Genomic DNA, 25,425 nt, shown 5'->3' with positions numbered 1-25,425 from the left:
GGACGGGACTCCTGTTAGGACGCTTCTTTACGACACCCGGGGCCAACGTTCAGCGCTTTACATTTTTTAATATCTCAGCTCTGATAGAAAATGTTTTTTTCGTTTTTGTAAAACCTCATTGCACACATTCAAATAACCACCAGCTCCATCACCACAGGTTGTAAACTGCACTGGTGTTAAAAACCTGCTGACAAATGAACAAACTACAGAAAACAGTCATTTGCAAGTGAGTTGATTTACTTTGAGGATGAATGAGCAATACTTATCATTCATACAAAATGTATATTACTTTGAAGTAATGTGCAAACCAAGCTTTAATAAAGGATGCCTCCACATGCTCTCTGATGCTGGCATTTGAAAAAATATACAGTTAGAAATATATACACATCCAAGAGAAGCACTTCTACATACTCATCGTGGGCATTAGCAAGAATCTGCTTGCATAGTTAAGTGCATGCATAAGCAATTTATCATGCAACGACTGTCACGTACGTCATGAACGGTGATGTCGGTGATGTCTGTGCATCCAGTGGGTACCTACTCTGCTATGCAAGCTAAGGATGTGCACGAGCGGTGATGTCACGCGTGAAGACAGAGGGTGGGCTCGCTCAAACGCACCGTGACGCTCTCCAGCCCCCCCCCGTCTTTGAATGCATCGCCTGTGTGCGTGGTGGCTTTTTTTTACATTGACCCTGTGTCCATCTGAGAGGAATGTTAGGAGGTGATGTCTGGCAGTCTGAAGAGCGTTGGCGTCAGCGGCTGGAGGTGGAGGTGGCGACAGGTCGTCACGGGTTAGTGAAACCGAAGGGGGGGGGGGGGGGGGGGGGGGGGTCCAGACGTCTAACATGCTTCTCCTCGGGCCTCTCCGTGTTTTGGGGCTGTACAAAAAGTCTTCTTTAAAGGCTCGTTGCACAAGTACCACGACAAAATCCTTGACAGCAGTTCAGGTTAAATAGGCGTCATTGTGTTTCACATAAAATGTCATTTTCAGTGCTTAATAAATATTAAAATTGAGTTACTGTATAAATTTACCAACACCTGCAGTTATACAATTTCGATTAAATACTTGATTACTATGATTATCTGAGGCACTGATGTTTGTTGTTGACATATTGCTCCCAGGAGTGAACGAGAGCTGTACGTGAAGATTTTTGGAAATAATTCAGTGTTGCACTGCATCAGCATGTTAAAAACTGCCAGTAAACTTCCTTTGGTGACTGAATGGTCCATGTTGGGTTTATAACAAAAGGTTCTTTACACCATTAGATCTTCCTCATCCATCTCCTTGTACAAAGTCACATTTATGTTCACCTCCTGTGGGCGTCTCTCGACTACGCTACAGACGGAACGAAGCGATGATTCCAAGACGTGTGCAGTCCATGCTTATGTACAATACAGTAGAATACTCCTCAAAATGCAGTCCATACAAAGTGCTTCGTTCCGTTCCATTCCCGGGTAACTATTTAACAACGTGGACGGTTTCCAGTGTGGCAGCTGGCACTGAGAAGCTACAGGTGCTTTAAAGGTGTCGATGGTATAAAAACACCGCAGAGCTGCACTACAAAGATTGGGATCAGGTCTTTTTCGTTGTCACTTGGACCTCTGGCTAGTTTGTGTGGAGCTGATGGGGATCTTTCTGGACTGCATTGTCTTTTTTGCAGGCTCCTTCTTCGAAGGCTCTTTAGCGCCGGCGGAGGCATGGGCGGCTGCGTCTCCTCCCGGGGCTCTGGACCTGCTGGACGGCAGCAGCGAGTGTTTAGCGGCGGCGGGCGCCCTCAAAGGCTCCTTGTCTTTGGCTGCGTTCGCGCCGCTTTGAGCCTCTGGCGCCGCCCCCTGGCTCTTCCTGCTCGCTCCGTGCCGCTCTGTTCCTTCCTTCGCGGCGTCCGCGCCGACGTCCTCCGGGGCGGCTTTCGCCTCCCCCGCCGCCGCTTTCCCACCGTCGGCCGACTTGCGCGTGTCTTTGGGCCTCAGGGCCGTTTTGAAGAAGGACAAGCCTTTGTCGTCCGTCTTGCTGTTCTGTCGAGGGCCCCTCGGGGGCGGGGCCCCGCTGGAGGAGGGACCGCCCACACTGGAGGAGCGCAGGCTGGTCATGGAGGAGCTGCTGCTGGAGCTCCGGCCCGCTGTCCTGTTCTCCGCAGCCCGACCCGGCCGAGCCTCCAGCCTACTAGCGGGCCCCGCCCTGGACGGGGGGCCTCCGTGGGTCAACTTCCTCTCCGACGCCGCGCCCGTCCGTGACGATTCGCGGCTCGTGCTCCGCCTCTCGCCTCCCACCCTGGGCGACGACTTCCTCTGGGGATGAGCACTTTGTACACCCGGGGAGCCAGTCTTCCTCTGCTGCGCGGGGTCGGGGTGTAACACATCCGGGGTCGGGGATGGCCCTTTCTTGGAGGGCGTCGCTGTTTTTGAGGATCCAGCCTTGCTAGGTTTGACAAGGCCGTCGCTTTTGTCTTTGGGATTCGATGCCGACGCAGCAGTTTTCGTCTGCGCTCGAGAGGGGGACTTGTCCACAGCTGGAGAGGCAGGAGACAGAGAGCTGGACGACGTTGAGGAGGTGGCAGGACGCTTCTTGGGACTCCTCTCGCTCTCCAGCCCAGCCTTCGCGGAGGTCTTTTTGACAGCGACGCCGTCCGTCAGCCCGTTCCTTTGTTTAAGCTCCTTTGCTGCCGCCCCGTGTCGGGGACTGACTTGCTCGGCAGCACCGGCCGCATTGTTGTTATCCCCGACCTGGATGGAGCTCCTCTGTTCCGCCTGGGCCACAGCCTTGGAGTGAACCTGCTCTATCAGCCTCTTATTGCCCGGATTACCATCCAAAGCTGCAAGGGCCGACTTGCCCCCCGACAGCTTAGGTGAAGCAGCAAAGCAGGAGGCCGCCAGCTTGCTATCCACCACCTCACCTATGCGCTCCAGCGTCGAGGAGGAGGAATGCGACTCCAGGGAAAAGCGCGAGGGGGAGTTGGAGCGGAGCTGCAGCTTGGCGGAGTGGGACCAGGATGGTTTGGTGCCATTTTCACTGAGCACAAGCGGGCTGGCGATGGACGATCTGGAGGAGAAGTTTTGCCGCTGCAAGCCTCTTACGGCCGGGCGGCTCGATAGGCCTGGAGTACACGAAGATACACATCAACATCAAAGCGCATACGTCTCTGTGAAATCATGGGAGCAGTTGCCTGTTCTCACCGTCGTCCTCGCTCCGCTCCCCGGCAAACTCCGCAGACTCGGAGAGGGAGGCCAGCGAGGTGCGTCTGGAGGAGCCGGACGAGGCCTGGCTGGGAGGACGGCTCCCCATCAACCGACTGATCCAGTGCTCGCACAGGGAGGAGCTGGTGGAGCCTGCGGGTCCAGACAGAGAGTCACTCAACAGGGTCGGACATTCTGTCCAGAGAACCCAAAGGTGGCGGCGTATCAGTGCAAATTACCCCCCACAGAGCTGTTAGCGGACCAAGACGGAACGGTGGCGCGCCTCTGGTAGAACAGGATGTAACCGGTCTGTTTGCAGACCTCGTCCTCCGCTATGGGATGGACGTCGCTGTCGTCAAAGCAATACCACTGCCCGTCGATGGAGTTCTTACAGTAGGCTACAAGGAAGACGGTGCAATTTTCATCCTGTGGGAATGTTTTTATACGAATGAATGAATAAGTCCGTAGCATTGTCTCACCTGTGTAATGTCCGCCCTGCATGGTGCCATGATGGTTACACACGGCGTACAGGTCATAGAGGTAGTCCTCGGGGTCGCGGCCCATCCCGTAGGGCCGTCTCCATGGCGACCAGTGGGACGGGAGACTCCAGCTGCTCTGGCTTCTCTTCACCATATGCGGCGCCATGTCCATGCCCGTCAGGGGGAACTTCACCATGTTCTGCATCTTCATCCGCCGATCGCCGTCCTGAAAGACGCGAGGCGTTCACGGCGTTTCGAACCGGTTCGTCTATTTTGAAATCTCCCCATTCCGCCCGATCGCCGGTACCTGTCTGAAGCGCTTCAGGTGGAGTATGAGGATGTCCGGCAGCGTCCAGAGGCTGAGCTTGATGCTGCCCTGCTGAAGCTGCTTGCAGTGCGGACATCGCCAGGCGTCGTCGGGCGCCAGCTGAAATGAATGCGGCCAAAATCAAGTCTCCTCAAACTTTACCTGATTATTCTTCACATCTGGGCATCGGCGGTCTCACCTGTTCCTCTTTGGTGTAGAGCTGGAAGCACTGTGCAAGCGAGCAGGTCTGAGGCTGCAGGTGCTGCTCCTTCGCCTGACGCACACTCTCGGCGTCTGGGATGTATTCGTCCTCAGTCCTTTTGAACAGACTGCAGGTACAACAAAGATCATTGCTTACTGACGTCAGCGCGGTTCACTTCTTAATCAAGTGTCTGGAGCTCACTCACTAGTCCTTTGTCTCCTTGTCCCATTCAACCACTATTTTGACATGTGGTGGTCCCCCAGGTCCACATGACTTGAATGCTCTGTTAGAACAAAATACACACACACACGGAAATATCATCACATCTATTAAGGGAACAATAAATCAAATCATGCTCTAAACAAGTTTAAGGTTGTTTGTTTTGTATTTGTTTCAAATAAAACTGTTATAGTAGCTATTGTGTTTCTGATTGACTTCATTTCAAACAGAGGTCAGCGCGTTGTTCTCTAAAGAAATCTATAAAAACCAGACGAGCTATTACAAATCAATAGCCCTGAAGAGTCAGCCTACACACTGCAGCTCTTCAATCAACTTCAAGTGGACAGGACCCACTGCAGGGTTTATGTAATACCTATTCAAGTGCTCACGCGCCCCCTGGTGGCGGCGGGTGGTATTACCTCTCCACAGACGGATGGCAGAGCGGCTGCTCCTCCTGAGGCAGGAGATACGTGATTCCCACGACTCCCACCACGCGCAGAGTGAAGGGTCCTACCTGCACGCCATAAATGATGGGGCGTCATAAAGTACAGTAGTAAATGTCATTTCTGTGCTTTCATTAGTCCAGTCATTGTTTACATTTCTATAAACCCATCTTCATCCATCAGCTCAGATTCCCATCTGCATTTTTTATGACCAGCTACTCCAACTCACTGGAGATGTTTACGCTGCTTATTGACCTCGTGCTTCTCTCTCTTAACATATCCGATTAGATTCGAATCATTTGCGAAGATGCCTGCGTCGCTCGCGTACCTGCACAAAGACTCCCGGGCGCAGAAGATGCCGCATCTTCTCCAGGATCTCTTTCTGAAGCACGTCCCACGTGACCGTGCGCTCCAGGTACAGGATGAACGGGTTCCCAAACCTGCGGGAGGAGACAGAGCGTTTGATGGGCTGCAGGGAGTGAACTGCGGCCTGCTGCTCACAGACGTCCAGTACCTGCGTCCTTGCTGCCCCGCACAGGCTCGGTTACACACCAGCAGCACGATCTTCTCTGCCTGCCCACTGTTCTTATTGGGACTCTGAGGCGGAGTCGTGGGCTCTTGAATTTGCGTCGGTATCCTGTTGTTGTCTGTGCCGTACTTCAGGTTGTTCTGGTTGAGATTTGCATGCGGGCTTCCTGAAATAACATATAATGCACGGTGAGCATTTCTGTAACATGTGGGTCACGTCTGGGGAACAAACAGGATGCTGTACCGCCTCGCTTGGATCGGATCTGCTCGGGCCTGAACAGCTCCGGCGTCTCAAAGGCGAAGATGGAGTCGCTCTCCTGGATGATCTCGAGGTCGTCGTCGTCGTCGCAGAAGGAGCGATGGAAGCCGTCGTAGTACATCTCGGTGAGGACGATCTGAAGGAGAGAGCGAGGACTCTTAGTGGCGGCGCTCCTTCACGCTGTGAGGCTGAGAGGACAAAGGCTGGCACCTGTTGGGCGGGGATTTTGGTCTCTTGGGCCACAGCTTGCCTCAGCCTGGACACGGTGCCGGACAGCGGCACCGCCACGCCGACTCTCATACAGTGAGAGCACTTCCCTTGGTACACCACTGTCACATACAGCGGCCTGGAACGCACAACAACTGGAATTGACTGGCTGTTTCATAACCGTGACGGGACCGACGCTTTGAAGATAGATCCCCTAATTTTAGCCTTCTCCTGTCAGCTCTGGGTATTTTTAACGCTGGGGTCAGAGCAGATCTCGTCTCGTTTGGGTTTGTGCGCGTTCGTGTGTGTGTGTGTGTGTGTGTGTGTGTGTGTGTGTGTGTGTGTGTGTGTGTGTGTGTGTGTGTGTGTGTGTGTGTGTGGTCGTCTTACCGTGTGTGAGGTACTGGGATTGGCAGTGAGATGCAGAGGAAAGGATCGAAGGTGTTGCTCTGTTTCTGGCAGTGAGGGCAGGTCAAGGAGGACCTAAACCAACGACACAGAGCTGCTGGTAAAATGAAGGCTGCGCAGTAGAAGCATTGGACAAATTAAAGGCTCACCTGTATTGTGCCTGAAACAGCTCCTGTACAAAAGAGCCAGGTGCTGGTAGTGGTGACCCTTCAGGGGGATTCTCTTCTTCTACTGGAGGCTGGAGAAACAAGACAGGCAGGTAATTGAGACCCCGTGGCTTCGTAGCAGCTGATTGGGTGAGTCCGAACGCCCCCATGGTGCTCACCTTCCGCGGAGGTCCGCTTTCAGGGTGGATGATGTGGTTCAGGTCTTCGTGGACTCGATCCAGCAGCCAGAGGAGGAACTCCTGGGCGTCGTGCTGGGAGTTCCCCCTGAACTGAAGGGCGCTCTTCGACACCACGTTCTGCAACGGACACACATTTGGCGCCATCAAATACCCGCAGCGTTAGCATTAGCATTAGCATTAGCAACCGCAGACGACGCCAGCGCGGGCCTCGGTGTCGCCCCAAGGTCACAGAGGTGAGGGGGCGGAGCTTTCAGGCTGCATCAAGCATCAGCTGACTCCCAGTGAGGAGCAGCTCACAGCTCTGAGGCGAGAGGCCGACGTCAGCCGATGGTTGCAACACCCGGATGAACAATTAGCAAGAGGGCTGTCATTGTACTGGAGAATAGCTTTAAACCAAGCAACGGAGTGATGTGTTAGCAGAAACAAACTACCAAAAAGTGATGAACGGCCATAGTTGCCAGATGCACTGACAGGATCCCTTCATGATTCTTCTTTATTACAGCCTCTGGTGGCTCCGGGTTGCACTTCGCTTCTTGCCTCGGTTAAACATATTCAAGGCCTCTCACGCCGAAGAGAATAATCTATATCCAATCAGACAGTTTGTACACTGGCTGGCAACCAAGGCAGGAAAAAAAAGGCCAGGAATAGCATCGCTGTCAGGAATAAGCAATGTGTCGTACGGCTGCGCTCCATTTACAGGCGCAGGTCCGCATTGAGAACTTTTGGAGGAGGAAAAAAAATGGGTTATGAGACAGAAAACAACGCTTTGTGACCGTGACAGATAGTTTTCCGAGACAGGCTGTGGGGTTTGAGAGGTGAAATGATGAAACAGCAGGAAAAAAAAACAGCTGATGTGTGTGGGACAGTTTTATTACAGACTTCAGAATCAGCTGACGAGCACAAAGAGTCTTTTAAAGAAATGGGCTTCAGTCGGAGAACTTTGTGTCCAACTCTGATTAAACGGTTTGTCATCAACTGTGAGCAAACTGCAACTGTGAGTTGTGTTGATGCTGCAATGATGAAGACATAAACGGCATCAACATCAACAACAGAGGCACGGGACGAGCGATGACGTTAATAACTAGTGATTCCAGGCCGGCGTCAGCACCAGAAATCTGATAATGTTAGTTTGACTCATAATTCTTCAGATGACGGGACCTTTTTAATTGTGGTGGAACACAGATGACTCGGACTCTGCAGAACTACTTAATTGAAGCATTTTATATTAAGAGGAGCTTCTGACGCTTCATCTCCCATTGTAACACACTCCAGTCTGACTTCAGCTCACTGTGACCTCATTGATAAACACAGAGAAGAAGCGTGACGTCTATGACGCTCCTGCTTCCAAACTCAGGTGAATCGGACCTTACAAAAAAGCTCGGGCCGCGAGGATTCCAGTTGCCTGGGTTTCTGGCAACGTCATGAACATGATGTTGCACGTACCTTGAAGTCTCTGCTGTGCTGAGGCGTGTACTCAAAGGTCCAGAGCGCCCGAACCAGGCCGGACAGCTGCTCCGTCACCTCCCCCGCGTCCTGCTGCTGACTCGCCCTCTTCTGCACCAGCAGCACCCCGTTGGACCGGGCCTTGTCGTTGGTGCCGGCGCCCTCGGCCCCCTTGAACTGCTCCAGCGCCAGGTACTCGGCGAAGAGCTCCGTGTTGCTCAGGCACTGCAGGATGGCGTTCATGAAGCAGGTGTTGCCGTGGTTCTTGAGCCCGGTGACGCCGGGCACCTTGTCGCCGAACGGGAACCCGCCGCAGTCGCTGTCGTCCGACTGGACCGAGCCGCCGGTGGTGGCGGCGGCGAGGGAGGCGTCGTCCGTCTCGTCCTCGGCCGCCTGCTCGTCGGTGCCGAAGTGAGACAGCGTGGACAAAGTCCGGAGAACTCTGTTCATGAAGCTCCCCACGGAGCGGACCGAGCTCCTCCGGAAGAGCTTCTTGCTGAAGGACTTCTTCTCCTTGTTACTGACAACTTTCGACATGGTCGCTTCTCTGGCGTTTAATTCTCTTAATTGCAGAGAGGGGGCCGCGGCTCGGCGCGGCGCCTCACGGCCGCCGCTTCACACGGGGCCTGGGCATCATCTCACAGAAACCTACGGGCCGGGCAGTTCTGGGGATCATATCACACGGGGGCAGCGGGGTTCGAGGCGGATCGGCCCACTTGCGACACTGCGTCGGATTGCGTAAACGGCGTCCGCGGGGAGCCGCGATCGGGGCGCTTTACACGGATGCCTGGGCTGGTCCCGCACCGGCCGGCGGCCATCATCTGCAGCCGCCGGTGGGAAGCATCATCACCCGGGTCGGTGCTCAGCGGCGAAAACACGGCGCTACGCCGCGAGCGGCATCGAGAGCGGCTACGCGTCAACGCTAAATCTGTCCGCGCGAGCGTGACGAGCGGGATTCCTCATCATTTATTAAAGAAACCGCAGCTCCACCCGTTTAAAGGCGTCCTTTACCCGTCGTCGTTGAACCCACGGAGCCGCTCGGTTCCGACGGGCTGGTGATGTTTGCACAGCCTTTTCCTAAATCGCGTCCGCCGCGAGCGCGCTCGCCGGAGCCGTGCCAAGGCGAGGGAGCCCCGCACCGGAGCGGCGCGGCACGCCGCTCCCGCGCGCCTCGCTGCCGCGGAGCATCTCGTCGTGAGCCTGGTGTAAACGGTGTCCGTGTACCCATCCGAAACGTCCCCGGCGGTCCGCGTCCGTGTCCGCGCGCCTCAGTGGCCCGCCGCGGCCGAGATCCGCGGAGAGGCCGCCGCTGCCGTCTCCATCGTCGTCTGTGGGCACGGATACTGCGGGCAGGGCGGTGACGGCTGACGTCAGGGCCAAACACTGGTCCATGTTGGAGGAGAGCAGGTACAGCGGCATGTGATGCTGGATGATGCTCCATCTCGGCACAGCATGGACTCCGACGAGCGCCAGTCGGGCAGCAACGACGAAGGAGCAAGAAGCAGGAAAACGCGGACACTACGATTTATTTTTAGAGGGAAATATGAAACGTCAGCCATTTAAGTCTTTATAGTCAATATAAGTATTACATAAACATACAGTAGGATGTGGGTCTCATTGTACCGTCTGTCTAAATGTAGATTTATTTTTAAAATCTGACACTTATATTAGTAGCTGCCAATTTAATGTCATGGGGATAAAATTAAAATAAAACTCAAGTAAACAATAAATGTTTGTTTTTGATGTGCATTAAACTCTGGAGCTCACATCAAAGAAGAATAAAATCTAAACCTAAAATATTTTACATTTCAGCTGTAGGACTTTCTGTCTCTGCATGTCCTCCCCTGATAACTGACCGTCAGACTTACCAATTTTCAGTTGTTAAGGGTGCAAATGCATCAAAAAGGTGAAATGAAACACTAGCATTGAACCACTGTGTATAAAGCTATGTGCAATGGATCAAAAATAAGATTCCAGCTCTCATAACAAAAGATCATCTGCACCTTGAATTTTAAAAATTACTTGAATAACTGAAAACAGCTCTAAAGGTATTATGGCAATATAATTTATTAATACAGACAAACATTATTGGTATGAGAAATAATCAACAACAAATATATGAGTCATGTAGATTTTTAAAGGCTCTCACGCATCCTCATAGACTTTGGACCCCCCTTAAACCTTTTAGTGGCTTAGAAATGCTAAATATTTAGTCAGGCCACGTTTACATCCTGGCTCGACCAGAAGGCATTACACCGGTGACGCCCCATAAAAAGTCACACTTATTTCAACATTAATAACTGTATGAAAAGTCAGAACTACCCTGATTTAATCTCTTAACATTCCCAAAACATTACAAAGATAATCTTTTTCATATTGTCAACAACTAGTATTCGATGCTGCGGATGGCAGCGATGGTGGAGGCCACTCTACGGGGGAGCACTTTGGCAGTCTGTCTGTAGTCCTCTGGTTTGGTCCTCAGCAGGGTGACTATGTGCTGCAGGGTGCGGGAGGGCTGCAGGCCCAGGGCGTCCATCACGTTGCTCAGATAGTCTGTTGAACGAGGACAGAAGCTTTAATTCACATTAGATTACACATGAGCCATGAATTAATTTCCTTGTTACCTGTCACTGTTTATAACAAGGAAATTATGAATTACTGTACCAATGTCTGTGGCCAGCTGTTTAGTCGAATGGGCGCTCAGATGAGGGATAAGCAGGATGGCATCACAGTAGGTCTGCATGGTTGCCCGGGCAATAGAGCCCAGCCAGTAATCTGCTGTGTTGTCCAGCTCGGGAAGGTCGTCACCTAAAAAGAGGAAAGGTTTTAAACATATGGAATAAGGACATTTGTTGCTTTAATGGCTTTTAATGTTGAGGAAAAGCAATGACATGCTACAAAGCTATAGAAGAAGCTCAAAAAGACAAAACTCTGAGTACAAGATGGAAGAGAGATTTAAGAAAAGAGTCAGCAGTGTGGTCAGGAACCTTGTTCAGGAGGAAAAGGCAGCTTTCCAGCATGCAGGGCCATTTCAAGTGCTGGGTCCTCCTGTGTCACAAATGGCTCCAGGTGGAGTGGCAGAGACATCAGGAACTGCCCTATCTATAAGGCAAAGATAAAAGCATGTAGTTGTAATCATGCAGTACCTGAATGATTACAGACACCATCAATCATCAAACTGACTAACATTTGTAATGTACTCTTGTGGCGACAAGCTGAAAGTGGGCAGGTCCTCTGTGTAGCTGTCTTCAAAACCAGTTGCCTCTTTACTCTGAACACAAACAAGAAAAGATCAGAATTAATCGACTGAATTCCTTCCTCAGCAGTCAGTTAAAATTGAACACTCTAGAAAAGTGACACTTAATCACCTCCATTTTGGAGACGAGGCAGAGCTGGTGTTTGATCTGCAGAAAGACGGAGTCGAAGGCCAGCTGGTTGGCCTGCTGGTTGAGTCTGGTCAGAGCTGTTCTGGGCTCAGCTAACAGGCTGGAGTGGCCTGTGCCCTTCTCCTGAGAGTGGAGAGCAATTTATCAAAGAGCTGCAGACTGACATTAAGCGGTAGAATCCTGCGTTTCTATACCTTTATTGAATATAGCACTTCCAACATGCTGTTGTATTCAGCCACATTTCCTCTCTGAAGGTAGTTGTATTCCTGCCAGGGGTTCTTGGTGGAACTCTTCCTCTCTGTGGATGCGGCCTCCTGGATGCCTGCCAGGCTGCGTGGGCTGTATGAGTCCGACAAGTATTTACCTGCAGTGCCCAGGATCCTATTGCAGGAATTGATTCACAAGGATGGGTGAAATTCTTTCAAATCGCAGCAGTCGGCAGTACGCATGCTATTCTATGAGTTTGATTAGTTTCACAGTTGTAAACATTTCTCTCACTTGTTTGACAGCTGCTGCTCAAAGGCTCCACACTGTCTAAGTAGCTCCCCGCATGTAGCAATAATCCTGCAAAATCCAATATGAGAGTGTAAAAATTGTCTCATAATGAAATTATTTCAAATGTAGAAGACATTTACCGAACTGAGTTCTGGAAGGCAGTCCAGTCCTCCTGGAAAACAGATGAACTTGACGAGTCCTCCAGTTTACACTTCTTCCTGATTGACTGTAGTGTGATGGAGAAGTCCGACACATACCTAAAAGATGCCCAGTGTTTAAAATTAATTAAAGAACATCAATATAGGTCAATTATGACAAATGAAAATATTAATATACTGGCTTTGGTTGAGGAATGTGATTCTTAAATGAAAGCACTTTACTTGGTAAAGAGAGCTTTGAGAGCTTTGAGAAGGCCACACACAGCCAGTCCGTCAGTCAGTCTGACACAGCGTTCCACAGCAGCACTAGCCAGGCCAAACATCTTGCCAACAGAGTGGCTCAACTCTTCCACACAGTCCATTACTTCCCCGTGTTCCTGAAAAGTGGAGACAATATGAAAAGTGTGAAAAAAGTGGAGTAGAGTAAAAACATAATAGTAAAAGCCCAAACAACATTTAAACATATCCATTGTTTGTGTGTGTGTGTGTGTGTGTGTGTGTGTGTGTGTGTGTGTGTGTGTGTGTGTGTGTGTGTGTGTGTGTGTGTGTGTGTGTGTGTGTGTGTGTGTGTGTGTGTGTGTGGAGGGAGGGGGGAAGGGTCTGTTACCAAAGGTACAGCACTGATCTGGATGAGCAGGTGAACCTCCTCCAAATCTCCATACTGCAGCTGATAGGATTTATAGGGGTCATACAGGGCGCAGACCAGCTCATTCACCTTCAGTAGGTTATTCTCACCTGGACATATATTAGAGATGCACTGAACTTACAACTTCTACGATAAACAAAATGTACGATAAAATGCCTTTAAAACATTTCTTTGTGTGGGTTTTACAAACCTAGGTGAGGCAGCATGGCAGCCTCCAGGCTGCGTCCAAAAGTAGACACAGTGCGATGGAGCTCCAGCAGGGTGTCTAGACGCTGCTCTTGGGTGGTCCGCTCCATGGCTGTAGACAAGCACACAGGGATGGAAGGAACCATGGCTCCTAGAGTCTGGATCAGCAACACTGTCACCACCTCATAGGGGTTCCTGAACACCTGTTGGGGGTTAAGAGTTCGGGAACACTTAAAGATGGCGAAAATGTCCACACTGAACAGAGTATGGTTACTGTCAAATATTAATTAAGTATTCATTTCTGACCTGGCTGCTCCATTGGAGCTGAGAGTGCCAAGTGGAGAGCAAGGTGTCGTAGAATTCAGACAGCTGCTGATTTAGTGTGAGCTCACTCTGAGAGAGATCCTGCCACATGCTCACCAACTGGCCCTTGACATGCAAAAACAGACGTTCAAATATAGCATGCTTCCATAAATGGGTCAAACATAAAATGTAATAATTATTTTACCTTGTGACATTTATAGAAGTAGGCAAGAAGCTGGGGCATTCTATCTATCTCTGTGAAAACCTTCACAAACAGCTTAGCTTGTTCTGCAGAGATAAGACATCGAACAGAAGCATTAAGGACTACAATCTAGTAAAATGTGAAATTGAAGCTGGAATACATTTAGGATTTTTACCTATAGACATGGAGTTAAAGGTTGCTACTATTTGTGGGCTGGCCATGGCCTCAAGTCTGTTTTTCAGAGCCTCCAGGTGGACACACTTTTCAGAGTAGTCGGGTGTGTCCACCAGCATGGCCAGGCTGTTCTGCATGCTGGTCAGTTTGGATGAGATCAGAGCAAGATTCTGAAAGATAAACAAATATTTGAAATTTTGACTACAAAATGATGCTTTACAATAGTATATAGTAGTAAGTTAGTACATTTATACAGTATGTAAATGTGTTATTATAGTATTCATGCCTGTGTTTTAAAGGTCTCCTCGATATCTGCACTCAGTGTGCTCCATTTATCTGCTTCCTGCAAGGCTTCAGCTGCCAGCTGCATGCGGCTCTTCACTTGATCGATCTCCACGAGGACCTGAAGGTTAGAAACACAAAGAAATGACCCCAGTGACACAGCATCAGCTTCACACTTATGAATTTGTGGTTTAAACGCAACATGTGACCTGTGCATACAGTCAGTATTAATGTAACAACAGTGGAACGGCATTGCACAAGCTCACACACACCTGCATTGACTGTACAGTTTCCTGCTCAAACTTCTTAATATCCTCTTTGACCAGGACCATTTGCTCCTTCAGGAAAGAAGCCTCCTGTTTCACAGCCTCCACATCTCGCAGCACTCTGGGCATATTCTGCAGAGCCTGGTTACTGCTCTCTACACACAAATACACACACAACATATTATTTAGATGCAAACAGCGACGTTATACTGTGAAGGCCACTGGTCTTCGCGAGCCACACACCTTCAATGGCATTGTTGACTTCCTGGATGAACAGCTGCAGCTTCATGACTAGTGTAGCTGCGTGAGTGTCCGCTTTCCCCGGCGCGTCCTTCTGCACCACTTTGAAGGCGCCGTTCACCCAGTCCTTCACATCGAAATCATCGTCCAGAAACTTAGAGAAATCCATCTGGTCCCTTCACGTCGCCTCTAGCAGGCGGCTCTTCGCGTTAAGTCCGACTCTTCTTCTGCGGTGTGTGTCATCGCCCCATTGTTGCTAACGTTAGGTTAGCTAATTCTTCCCAAACAACGGCTTCGACACGAATATGAAATAAATTGCCCACGAAAATGAAATGATCATCACAACTAAATATAGTTCCAACAATGCGACGGCTTCCTCCAGAGTTGTTTTTTGAAACGTTTACGCTTTACATAAGAAAAGTGACATATTCCTGAATGTTTTAATGCCAGCAGTGCAATTGACGCTGACAACAACTTCCTTTCTGTGCTTTCTATTTATCTTCCCCAGAAACAAGCGGCGCAAGAAACAGTTCTGCTGAACAAAGTTACGACTAATAATGAACGTTTCCATTGGACGATTAGTGTGTTATATATTTAAATATATCACATTTGTTTAATAAACCGTTAATAAGCCAATTAACATATTGAGTAGAACCTTCGTTTAGTTCAGTACTGCCACAAATAAGTAGGTTCGTGCAGAAACGTTTTTTCCAGCCAAGTTTAGGATGTTTGTTTTGAATTTATTTCTCAGACAGAAAATACTGCAATGGTTGGACACCAGTAATAATAATTTAATTATTTTAAGTACCCCTGTATAGTTGTGACCTTGTTATGACATACTCTGGGTCATGCACAGTAAAGCATTTCAGTTAATTCATATCTGCTGCAGCACACATTTATCAGGATACTCGGTCTTTTCCATGAATATTATGCAAACTAGATCAGCCTGTATGGAAAGTGGTTGGAAGGCAGTTATGTGCTGAAAAAACACATGCAGCGCCATCCTTCCCAGTTCGCAGCAGCTGCCTGGGAGGACACACGTTACGAACATATCCCGGGTGTTCCTCAGCACCGTTCGGAGATGGGAATAATTGACGACGTCAAAGACACGCTGTCCAAGGCGGTGTTCACCCCCTCCACTCTGCTCTCTGGCCGAGGTGGGATGCACATGGCTCAGATCATCCTGTGTGTGGTCACCTTCCTCCTGGCTGCCTTCAGAGGATGGAGCGGCCACACGTACTGGAGCTACGCCATGTTCACCTGGGCCTTCTGCCCCATCATGACCCTCTTCATCACCATCATTGAGATGTTCAAGCTCGACATTATACTCAATATGTTTTGCATGGACTGGTCCGACTTCACCACAGGGATGGCGATGTCTTCAACACTCATGACAGTGTCCGTCGCTATTACCTACGCCAACTTCTATGTCTGCCTGAAATGTATTTATGGCATTATAGTGAGTGCATTTGCTTTTTTGACCGGTTTTGTCTACACGCTTGAAGTGGTGAAGGACAAGTTCATGGACAAGAAGAAAGGGAGCTACTTGGCAGCTATGCCTGGATTCTGGAAGGTGATGGAGGCCTTTGTGAGCTGCATCATTTTCATATCACTGACTGGACACAGAGAGAAGCCCGTTCTGATCCTCTGCATCATAGCGTACGCCATCCCCTTCCCCATTCTCCCTCTAATCATAGCCACCAACATCTTCAAAAAGCTGAAGACGTGCTTGCCCTTTAACCTGGACAGGTTTGTATTTATATTCCTGGTGGTTTCTGTTGTGCTGTACATCTTTGCTGCCATTCTGTGGCCCGCTGTTACCTTTAAAACAACCCCCGTCCCAGCGACTGTCCCCCCAGCTTCTGTATCTGGGCCATTCAGTTCATGGTCACATTTATGACCTACGTGAATCTGATTCTTTTCACACTGGACCTGGTTTTTACTTTGCTCGGTATCTGTGGCTTCAAACGCACATAACGTTCGCATTATATCCCCAAACCTTTAAACTTTAATGTTGACTGGACGTGTACTAAATAAAAAAACAACAGAGAGCAGAGGGCTTTTAACTCTCCAGTGACATTTTTCAGTGCCACAGAACAGAACTAATATTTTTCCTTTTAACATAAGTATAATTTTGTCAAAACCAAATTTTGCATTAGTATTCTGTTTCATATTGTTATTGATTTCACCGTATGGTTGGATATGTGTATAATTAACATTAAATTATACATTTATCCAGTTTGCGCTCTCAAAAATAACAAGTATTATGGAATTTGCAGTCATTTGCATTATATTTGAGATGATTGTGCATAAAAGTGTGCATTTGGACACATCCGCGTTTCCTGTCCTCTGTCAGTCTCAAACACAGATTAAGCTCAAGACACCAAAGGGAATCAATTGCTCTAATTTGGGACGGTTTTAGTGATGAATTTTAGTAGTTTTATTGACTACACAGGAAAAGAAAGTTCAGATATGACATTTATTTAAACAGTTATCTAAAATAAAGCCCTTTCTCTACTATTAACTATCCTTCTAAAACCTCCAGTTTGCAGAGTTAGAGCCGGGGTTAGTGTCAGAACCATCTACATAGAAATTTGAATACAAGTGATGTGTGTGTCATATGACCTTACTTCGGTATAAGATGAAGCAGCAACGAGCAACGCTTCACTTTGCGACGGTGATGACGCTACAAGGACGTGGATGTGACTTTTCCAACTCAAGATCCGCTTTCTGAAACCGAACACCATGTGTGGGCCGTTCAAAGGGTGCCAGGGCGTCCTGCGCCTCCTGGAGGTCCTCTTCAGCGCCCTGGCGCTGGCCGTGGTGGTGTTCCGGGGCAGGATGCTGAGCCCGTGGGGCGTGTGGTGCGAGTTCGTGTGGGTCCTCTGCGTGGCCGTGCCGCTGGCGGCGGCCGTGATGGAGGCCCGGCTGTGGCACGTCCTCCTGGCCGCCTGTCTCCCCGACTGGGCCGACCTGACCTGCGGCCTGACCGCGCTGTGCGCCGCCGCCGTCGCCTCGGCCACCGCCGTCTTCGCCGCCGTCTTCGTGTGCCTCTCCTGCGTCGACAGCATCCTGTGCTTCATCTTCTCGCTGGTGGCCACGCTTGTCTTCCTGTTTGACTCAGTGAGGGGCAGAGCGGCAGGTCCGAGCGGGTACCTGTGCAGCCTGAGGGGGAGCCTCCGCACGGCCGAGGCCTTCGTCGCCTCCGTCGTCCTCACCGCTGCCGCCGACCACTTCGTCAACGGCAACTGGGCCTTTCGTCCGGCCGGGATGATCTGCAGCGCCGTGGCGTTTGCCGTTTGCCTGGTGGTCACCGTGGTCGTGGAGGTGCTGAATCTGCTCAAGCTGCTGCAGAGCCTGCTCTCGTTTGGACTTGATGTGGTGGAGCGCGTGTTCAACGTTGTGGCGGTGCTGCTGCACCTGCTCGCTGTGATTCTGTGGGTGGTTTTTGGTTACAAACGCAAGAAGTACGATCCTTATATATGTGAGAAGTGTCGCTACGCTGACGTTAACACTGTCACCATTGGAGCCGCTGTCAACCTGGTCCTTTATATTATTGATCTGGCTTTATCCTTCAGATCTCATTGAAATATAATGAGTTTTTCCCATATTTTGCTTGTACTTTGAAGGTTTTAATTATGGGCTTGAAGTCAATAAACATTTGACTATTGCTATAAATGTTTTATAGTCTCTGAAGTAAAACAACTCAGTTAAACAGTTCATGCAAATGTCACAACTCTGCCATAAAACTGAGATAGTGAATTCAAAACATCACACAGTAGCTTTACAATGGCAAATACTGGCTTTAAAAATGTGCTTCATTGTCCAAATAAAAGTGTTTTGGCGACGCATCACGACTCCTCAGGCTCCTCAAACTCCACGGTCTCCAATAGACCCTGAAAACTGAAGTAGTGCGAGCTGCTGTACACAGGAGGGCTGTTGGGGCTCGAGCCGACCACTTCTGGCTTCAGCGAGGCAAAGGGGTTGGCGCCACTTCCCTTCATGTCCATCTCCAGCTCCAACAGGATCTGCAGCGAGTAGGTCATCTCGGCCTCGCTGTGGACGTGAGGACCAGCGTCAGAGGCCAACATAAGCAGTAGTGCGTGTCCCAATTGTGTTCCTGCCGAGAACTCACCTGAAAGTAGTGAAAAGCGAAGGAATCTCGTAATCTCTGAGGAGAAGGAGTGTGGGAAGCCAACCCTGGTCCAAGCCCTGACTGGCATCGAACCCTGGACCCAGAACCAATCAAACATCATCCACATCATTTGCTTTTAAATAACAGTGAGCAGAGTGGAAGCTGCTCTCACCAGGATGGAATCCAACCACCAGATCTGGCCGGGCCGCCTCCTCCTTCTCCACCACATCCTCCCAGAACTGGTGGTAGAGGCCTTTATAGGCGCTGATGTAGACCCTCTGCTTGGGGCCAAGCGCCCGGAGCGGAGGCCTCACGACGGGGCCGTCCACCACCTCGGGTCCCACCATGACGACCTCCACGCCCTCGTGTCCGGGAAACATCTTGTTCAGCTCGTCGTAGTCCGTGAGTCTGGCTGCCAGGGTCTCGCTCTGACCGGCCCCCACGAGGTGAACGGTGAGGGGTTTGGAGCGAGGGTCCAGTCCAAACAGCCTCATCCCCCAGGCGACAGTCAGGGGCCTGGAGAGGAACTCACTGCAGACCCTCCACAGAGACTGCCTCAGGTCTTCGTCGTCGGGCCGAGGCCTGCCAGCGTTGGCCCACAGCTCTGCCATGTTTGCTCCTTCTACGATGGGCCTGAGTCGAGGCGTGAGATCCCCCTGCATGGAGAGCCAGTCGTCCCAGCCTTTAACCTCGGACTGAGGCCTGGACCAGCTTTCTGTGGGGAAGGGAAGGTCTCCTGAAGGCAGCAGAAGAATCATGGTAGCTCAACACAAGCCCAGCAACTCTCCGCGCGTCCACTCGATTTTACCTTTAAACACGAGCCACTCCACGACTCTGTCGACGGCAGCCAGACGCAGCTGCGGGCACATCCTCTTGTGCTTGGCCCAGTCCTGCTTCTGGCAGTCTTTGCAGCAGTAATACACGTGCAAGCACCTGCGCGGCGAAGGGGGACGCGTGAGACGTGAGGCGGATGAAGCGCCGACGCCGCGGCCGGTTCTCACCTAGCGCAGCGCTTCAGGCCCTGCGGGGTCGACAGCTGATGGGGCCGCTTCTCGCAGCGTGCGCAGAGTCGGAAGGATTCCTCCAGCTTCTCAAACATGTCTTTTTGAGAGCGGATGCTCATCGGTTTCCCTTCAGGGTCCGGAAGAGTCCTGCAAGACGGCGGACAACCAACAATTAGCACACGTATAATACAGTAAAGTGGGTTAGTTGTGCGATGACTCCACTCTACTGAAGCCTGCATCTATTCATAGACTGAACCAGCTGCTACTAGAGGACGAGAGTTGAGGGATCGCGTGTACGAGACTTTCTAAAGTCACATTAAAAATGTAAAGACACAAACATTCTCTGATCAAGAAGGAAGTGGGTGAAACCTACTCACCGCTCGGTTTCTGCCATTTGTGAACGAGGCTGCGCCGTCTCTGCCGCCGCTGCTGCTCTGGTTTGTGATCTGAGAGGCCTGTGTGTGTGTGTGTGTGTGGGGGGGGGTGTCTGCCTCTTATAGCAGCTGTGCTTCGCCTTCTGGAAGGGTCTGACACCTCCAGACTATTCCTGACTGCGTGAAAGGCCATTCATGTAGTTGCAGCGCTGAACCGTGTCCCTGAGCTTCCCACTCCTTCCACTAGAGGTCAGCATCACACTGTCTGAGAACCTCTACCTATATTTCTTGCCAAAGTGATGAAGTGTGGACAAAATGTGTGGACGCACAGAATACAACTTTAATGTATTTATGTACAGAGGAGCACACCGCTCACAAATTTAATTTGGTTCAAGATGTGCAGCACCGTTTCATTATTCAGTTTCATTTGATTCAGGTGTTACATTATCATGCAGATTATCCCATTTCATGCTGCTATTGTGAGATTTGAAAAGAGGCCTGTAGCTGCGGGGCAAATTACAGCCAACAGCCCGATGATGACTCAAATCATTTCTCTCATTATGAGCGCGCGTGACCCTTGATATGCAGCGACCGTGTCACCTCGGGGCGCCGGCGCCGGAGCGGGGGCCTTTGTGCCCCGCCGGCGCCCTCAGGTGCTCATCCCACAAAATGAGCGTCGAGCGGCTCCTTTGATACGTCTCATTAAACTACAATATCGCAGCTCAAGGTGCTACTGTGCTTTTTTGAATAACCCCGCTCTCTGTCATGTGACAGCGTAAGGTCCACAGTGGACAGGTCACAACACAACAGGCCAATCCTGAGCCCGGTATTCTCCATTTAAATCCCTCAATTGTCCACGTCCGGCTCCTCAAAGTCTTCTCGTGGCAGCAGTCCCTGGAAGCAGACATAGTGAGAGTTGCAGTAGACGGGGGGTTTGTTGGGACACGACTGGACCTGCTCCGGTTTCTGTGAGGCGAACGGGTTGGACCCGCTGTCCCTGACGCGCATCTCCAGCTCCTGCAGGATCTGCAGCGAGCGCTTCAGCTCCTGCTCGCTGTGGGGACAAGGACACGGCGTGAGTGCAGCACGTTTAGGAGCAGACGGCGTGTTGTTGTCTGCTCAACGGGGCCTTCGCGTGAATCCCACCCGCCGGGACGGAGCGTGGAGCGTTCTGGGTCACGTGCATTAAAAACATTAAAAACGGGAGTCAGTTGGACGTGCGATCGACTCATCAGTTAGAACATCTGCTCGTGAAAGCGACCGGGGCGGCAGATGGTTCACAGGAGCGTTAATGAGAGGCTGCTGCGTAGACGCGGCACAGTCGCTGAGAGGGCAGGGAACGTCGTTATCTCGCCTTTCAGCCGCACTCACCTGTACATGGTGAAGAAGGAAGGGATGTTGTAGTCTCTGAGCAGCAGGAGGGTGGGCAGCCAACCCTGGAGCAGACCCTGGTTAGCGTGGAAGCCTGTGGCCGAGGCATTCAATTAAAAAAAGCACCCCAACAACAGCAGCAGAACCTGAGCTCTGAACCTGGACTTCCGCCTTGTCGGCAGAATCCTGTATGATGCAAGTCTAGCTCCAGAGATGAGTCTGACTGGGTCTGGTTCACATACTGTACAGTAGATGCTGCATAATAGTTAATAACTTTCCATTTGCACCTGACTCTATGTTTCTTAATGTAGTGTGGGGGACAGCTTCCTGCTGAGGTTCGGGCCATATGAGTAAACCCATTCAGTCAAAACCAGGTTTCCCTGTGCGCAATAGTCGCACAATATAGACGGAGTCAGACCAGGAGATATAATCAAGTGGACGAAAGGGAAATAACATTTTATTCCAGCTCCAGTGGAGAACTGTGGAGCCCACGTTATGCAGTCGTTCACGATGAGTGCCACGGTGTCGGTGTCCCTGAGGTTACGCCGCTCACACATAAAACATTCAGCACAGCGCTAAGACTCTCTCCGCTGCTAATGGCTGCAGTAATTGCCTGGTATCTGTCAGAATCTGGAGGCTAAAGCTGCAGCTGGCGCCCCGGGTTCCGGCGGGTCGCCCGCGGGTCGCGTGGCGGCGTCCTCACTCGCCCTCCTCCCTCGCTAGCGTCGTTTGTCAGTTTTACTCGCAGGATGAATGATTCCTGTATATTTAGCTTCAGCGGAGCCTGCGGCGATAGCTGAGCCCGAGGTTATGGGCACACTCGAGTCGGGGGGGGGGTCCCAGCTTCTTGGGGAACTAATTCAATTGGAGCGCTTGGCGGGTGATGCGTTCGTTTCTGCCTGGGTGAAAGTGCGGAACAGGACGGAGTTTGTGTTGCTTAAGTGATTTAGTGCGTGGATGCAGCATGCAGTGAGGAACCAGGGGGGGTGCAGTGAGACTCAGAGGCCGAACTCTGTCCCAGCTGCTCCCATAAATCACCCAAATTCCCAATGAAGGCCGAGCACTAATGACTGGAGCAGATCGAGTGAGGTGCAGGTCTCCTTCTCGCTTTGTTGCCTGGATGATGTAACTATGAGACACGAGGATGAGCACTGAGGCTGAAATCTATTTATGGCTGTGAGGTTCATTCAGTCCATACCTGGGTGAAATCCAACCACCAGATCCGGCCGGGCCGCCTCCTCCTTCTCCACCACATCCTCCCAGAACTGATGGTAGAGGGCCTTGTGGGCGCTGATGTAGACCCTCTGTCTGGGGCCCAGCGCCCTGAGGGGGGGTCTCATCACGGGGCCGTCCACCACCTCCGGTCCCACCATGACGACCTCCACCCCCTCGTGTCCCGGGAACATGCGGTTCAGCTCGTCGTAGTCACTCGCCCTGGCGCCCATGGTCTCACTGTGGGACGCGCCTGCTACGTGAATAGTCAGCGGCTTAGCGCGCGGGTCCAGGCCAAAGTGCTGCACCGCCGTCCCAACCGTCAGGACGCGGGACAGGAACTCGCTCTGGACCCGCCACAGGGACCGCCGCAGGTCGGCGGCGTCGGGTCGAGGCCTGCTGACGTTCCTCCAGAGGGCCGTTGAGCTGGGGCCGGACAAAATGGCGTCCAGCCGCGGCGTGAGGTCCCCCTGCATGGGGACCCAGTCGTCCCAGCTCCTCACCTCGGCAGCAGACCGGGTCCACTTCTCCGTGGCGAACGGGAGGTCTCCTGTGTGCAGCGTTCATACAGAATCACAACGTGCCTGAACCGCAGCCAATCGGAGGCTGAGGAACGCATGTGAAGTTCCCGCTTCTCACCAGTGAACATCAGCCACTCCACCAGTCTGTCGATGGCCACCAGACGCAGCGTCTTGCAGACCTTCTTATGCTGAGGCCAGTCTTTTCTCTGACAGTCTTTGGTGCAATAGTACACGTTCAGGCACCTGGAGAGATCAATACAGAAGCATGTTAGCAAGTGTACATTTATCTCTTATGGAGCAAATCACTATAAAAATAGCAGCTTACAGCAGCGTGACCTTCTCCCACTCAAATAGCTTTTAGGTGGGTTTTAGGTGACAACTGGCATCAAGCGCTACGATACCAGGCAGATTTGACTATTTGATCTCTGTGTATGTGATGCACGCGGGCGTCTGCAACGGGGCACCGTTTAGATGGTGAAGTAATGTGTTGGATCAGAGGCCTGACAGCCTCCGACAGGTGTTGCGTCGGGAAACCTTCATATTATTATTTTCCCCCTTCAGTCATTTGCAGCCTGCGCTCACATGAAATCATTTCTGAGCCGCCGCGGCCTCGCTGATCCCCGAAAGAGGGCCCTCGATCGCAGCAGGCGCGTCCGCGGCGCTCGTTCGGACTCGGGCAGCGTTTGACTGACAGCGCAGTCGTCAGATGTCTTGAGGTCGCGATTTTATCTCTCCGCTCCGGGGGCGAGAGGAGCGGTGGCAGCTGGGAATTTCAGGGAGTGAGGGAGAAAAACAATAAAAAAACGCAGTAAAAGCACTGGGCCGCTTAAAGGCGTTGGCTCCAGAATGCGGCGCTGCGACATGAGCCGCGTTAATAAACCGGAGAGTCACAGTCAGGGGACTTTGCTATATTTGCCACTGGCCGTGGTCCACCTCTGTGGAGCTGTCTGCACCTCGGCGGCCCGTCATTCTGTTGCTGATACAACAGCAGCTGGTGAGGCTTTGCATGCGACAGCTACGGGGCAACAATGTCCCGACCGGGTGATGGGCACAAAGACCAGCGAATGGTGTCGGTTTCAGGCGCGTATAAATATTCTCATTGTCATTACTGTAAGTCTGTGTGAATAACCCGCGTGCTGCAGCGAGAGCATCGTTTCGCCGCCGGGAGTTGCAGCTTTGCACTCACTTCACGCAGCGCCTCAGGCTCTCGCCCTCGCCGAGATGCTCCGGCAGTTTGCTGCAGCCGGTGCAGAACTTAAAGGTGTCCTCCATCTTCTGGAACATCTCCTTGTAGTTGCGGAACGCGAGCCCTCTGCTCTTCCCCTCCACGGCGGCCCTGTTTAAAGCCGCATCCGTACATGACGTAGTGGAGATGGGGAGATGTGAGCAAATGGGTCCGGTGCCTGGGGGTTCCTACCTGTATTCGCTGTAATCCTTCATGTTGAGCTTGTTGAGAATCATTTTAGAGAGTCCAGGCACGTTGGAGTCCATAGAAAAAAACCCAGACAGGTCAGAGAAGACGCTATCAGTCCGTGGAGAGTAGGACTGGGGGAGCGCTGGGATGGAAGATGCCATGTTGTGACTGAGAAGACAGAATGAGAGGAGGGATTAAGACAGTTACACATACATGTACTTATACAGATCTCCAGCCTTACATTCCTCATCAATATCTATAAGGAGAGGGGAGGATGTATTTTTACTGTAGGTGGTGGTCTATCAGCTTCTGCTTGCCTCTGCTTTTAAATATACCCATGCACATACTGGACGGACTCTCTGTGGATGTTCAGCCAAGAACTCATGTCAGGAGAATCAGCCGAGTCTCAGACAAACGGGGGCTGCATGAAAAAGCATGAAAAAGGGCTGCTCTTGAGTTGAGTCATCCTCCCCCGTTGGTTCCCTTAAATCTCTGCATTTGAGAGGGCAGGTTTTGCTCTTCTGGAGTAGAAATAGAACGGCGGTCTTACCTTTGGGTCAGGAAAAGCAGAGTGCGTCCCTAGATGATTAAGAGTTTTCCTCCAATAAAAAAAAGGGACTGACGGCTCCTTACGGTGAACGTCACCACCTCTCTGTCCCCGATGGCGTTTTTAAAACATAAACAGGGAGGACGGTGGGCGCTGGCAGGGGACTGAGGAGTCCTCCCTGCATTTAAGGGTGGTCAGAGGGTGGGGACATGGTTTGCCTTGGAGGAAGGGGGAGACAAAGGGGAGAGGAGTGGGAGGAAGAAGGAAGAGGTACATTTTTAGAAGGAGGAGGGTGGGGGTGAGTAAACGAGGAGAGGTGGAGGCAAATATGTGCGATGGAGAAACCAGAGCCACTGTCCGGGCAGATGCCCAGCGACAACACTCTGTTAGTGCCATTAGAGAGTCCAGAGATGAGAGGAGGGAGAGGCATCACACGGGAGGAGACGAGGAGCAGAGGAATCAGCGATGACAAACACATCAAAGCGCATCAGTGA

General features: G+C 51.3%; 6 protein-coding genes across 9 annotated transcripts; 2 read left to right on the top strand and 4 right to left on the bottom strand.

Moving 5' to 3' along the window:
* Window positions 1–215: 215 nt before the first annotated feature.
* Window positions 216–9,721, bottom strand: LOC114845481 (ubiquitin carboxyl-terminal hydrolase 31-like). Its single transcript, XM_029133537.3, has 16 exons — window positions 8,016–9,721; window positions 6,552–6,689; window positions 6,376–6,464; window positions 6,209–6,301; window positions 5,822–5,957; window positions 5,597–5,747; window positions 5,339–5,519; window positions 5,153–5,264; window positions 4,801–4,895; window positions 4,368–4,445; window positions 4,160–4,289; window positions 3,961–4,080; window positions 3,654–3,879; window positions 3,414–3,572; window positions 3,175–3,327; window positions 216–3,095 (listed from the first exon to the last, which is right to left on the bottom strand). The coding sequence occupies exons 1-16, from the start codon at window positions 8,550–8,552 to the stop codon at window positions 1,591–1,593; spliced, it is 3,903 nt and encodes a 1,300-aa protein (XP_028989370.1). The 5' UTR covers window positions 8,553–9,721; the 3' UTR covers window positions 216–1,590.
* Window positions 9,722–10,058: 337 nt separating this feature from the next.
* cog7 (component of oligomeric golgi complex 7) lies at window positions 10,059–14,827 on the bottom strand. The gene is made up of 17 exons (XM_029133563.3): window positions 14,357–14,827; window positions 14,120–14,268; window positions 13,852–13,968; window positions 13,567–13,735; window positions 13,395–13,477; window positions 13,193–13,315; window positions 12,891–13,089; window positions 12,662–12,789; window positions 12,277–12,431; window positions 12,037–12,153; window positions 11,900–11,965; window positions 11,596–11,782; window positions 11,384–11,524; window positions 11,203–11,286; window positions 11,003–11,117; window positions 10,680–10,823; window positions 10,059–10,568 (listed from the first exon to the last, which is right to left on the bottom strand). Exons 1-17 carry the CDS (start codon window positions 14,520–14,522, stop codon window positions 10,402–10,404), a joined length of 2,310 nt encoding a protein of 769 aa, XP_028989396.1. The 5' UTR covers window positions 14,523–14,827; the 3' UTR covers window positions 10,059–10,401.
* An 18-nt stretch (window positions 14,828–14,845) lies between these two features.
* On the top strand, window positions 14,846–16,707 carry LOC114845490 (myeloid-associated differentiation marker-like protein 2). Its single transcript, XM_041068489.2, is given in 2 exon segments — window positions 14,846–16,179; window positions 16,182–16,707. Coding segments are annotated over 2 exon segments (984 nt in total). The 5' UTR covers window positions 14,846–15,344; the 3' UTR covers window positions 16,331–16,707.
* Window positions 16,708–16,752: 45 nt separating this feature from the next.
* LOC114845592 (myeloid-associated differentiation marker-like protein 2) lies at window positions 16,753–17,960 on the top strand. The gene has a single exon (XM_029133765.3). The coding sequence runs from the start codon at window positions 17,099–17,101 to the stop codon at window positions 17,939–17,941; it is 843 nt and encodes a 280-aa protein (XP_028989598.1). The 5' UTR covers window positions 16,753–17,098; the 3' UTR covers window positions 17,942–17,960.
* Window positions 17,961–18,019: 59 nt separating this feature from the next.
* On the bottom strand, window positions 18,020–20,073 carry LOC114845591 (putative protein MSS51 homolog, mitochondrial). Of its 2 annotated transcripts, none has more exons than XM_029133763.3 (6): window positions 19,866–20,073; window positions 19,490–19,639; window positions 19,297–19,421; window positions 18,661–19,224; window positions 18,489–18,582; window positions 18,020–18,409 (listed from the first exon to the last, which is right to left on the bottom strand). In XM_029133763.3, exons 1-6 carry the CDS (start codon window positions 20,057–20,059, stop codon window positions 18,205–18,207), a joined length of 1,332 nt encoding a protein of 443 aa, XP_028989596.2. In that variant the 5' UTR covers window positions 20,060–20,073; the 3' UTR covers window positions 18,020–18,204. The 2 variants fall into 2 exon arrangements, with proteins under 2 accessions (XP_028989596.2, XP_028989597.1); XM_029133764.3 differs by having other exon boundaries at window positions 19,870–20,034.
* Window positions 20,074–20,184: 111 nt separating this feature from the next.
* Window positions 20,185–25,133, bottom strand: LOC114845590 (putative protein MSS51 homolog, mitochondrial). Of its 3 annotated transcripts, none has more exons than XM_055504566.1 (8): window positions 24,935–25,133; window positions 24,671–24,805; window positions 24,388–24,552; window positions 24,157–24,306; window positions 23,089–23,213; window positions 22,436–22,999; window positions 21,238–21,331; window positions 20,185–20,920 (listed from the first exon to the last, which is right to left on the bottom strand). In XM_055504566.1, exons 2-8 carry the CDS (start codon window positions 24,727–24,729, stop codon window positions 20,713–20,715), a joined length of 1,365 nt encoding a protein of 454 aa, XP_055360541.1. In that variant the 5' UTR covers window positions 24,730–24,805; window positions 24,935–25,133; the 3' UTR covers window positions 20,185–20,712. The 3 variants fall into 3 exon arrangements, with proteins under 3 accessions (XP_055360541.1, XP_055360542.1, XP_028989594.1); XM_055504567.1 differs by having other exon boundaries at window positions 24,702–24,805; window positions 24,935–25,130; XM_029133761.3 differs by lacking the exon at window positions 24,671–24,805 and having other exon boundaries at window positions 24,935–25,127.
* Between the last annotated feature and the right edge of the window lie 292 nt (window positions 25,134–25,425).

The sequence above is a fragment of the Betta splendens genome, chromosome 19 (assembly GCF_900634795.4).
Source record: "Betta splendens chromosome 19, fBetSpl5.4, whole genome shotgun sequence".
NCBI classification, from domain to species: domain Eukaryota; kingdom Metazoa; phylum Chordata; class Actinopteri; order Anabantiformes; family Osphronemidae; genus Betta; species Betta splendens.
The sequence above is the reverse complement of the archived record's forward strand: the minus strand, read 5'-3'. Positions and strand labels throughout refer to the sequence as shown.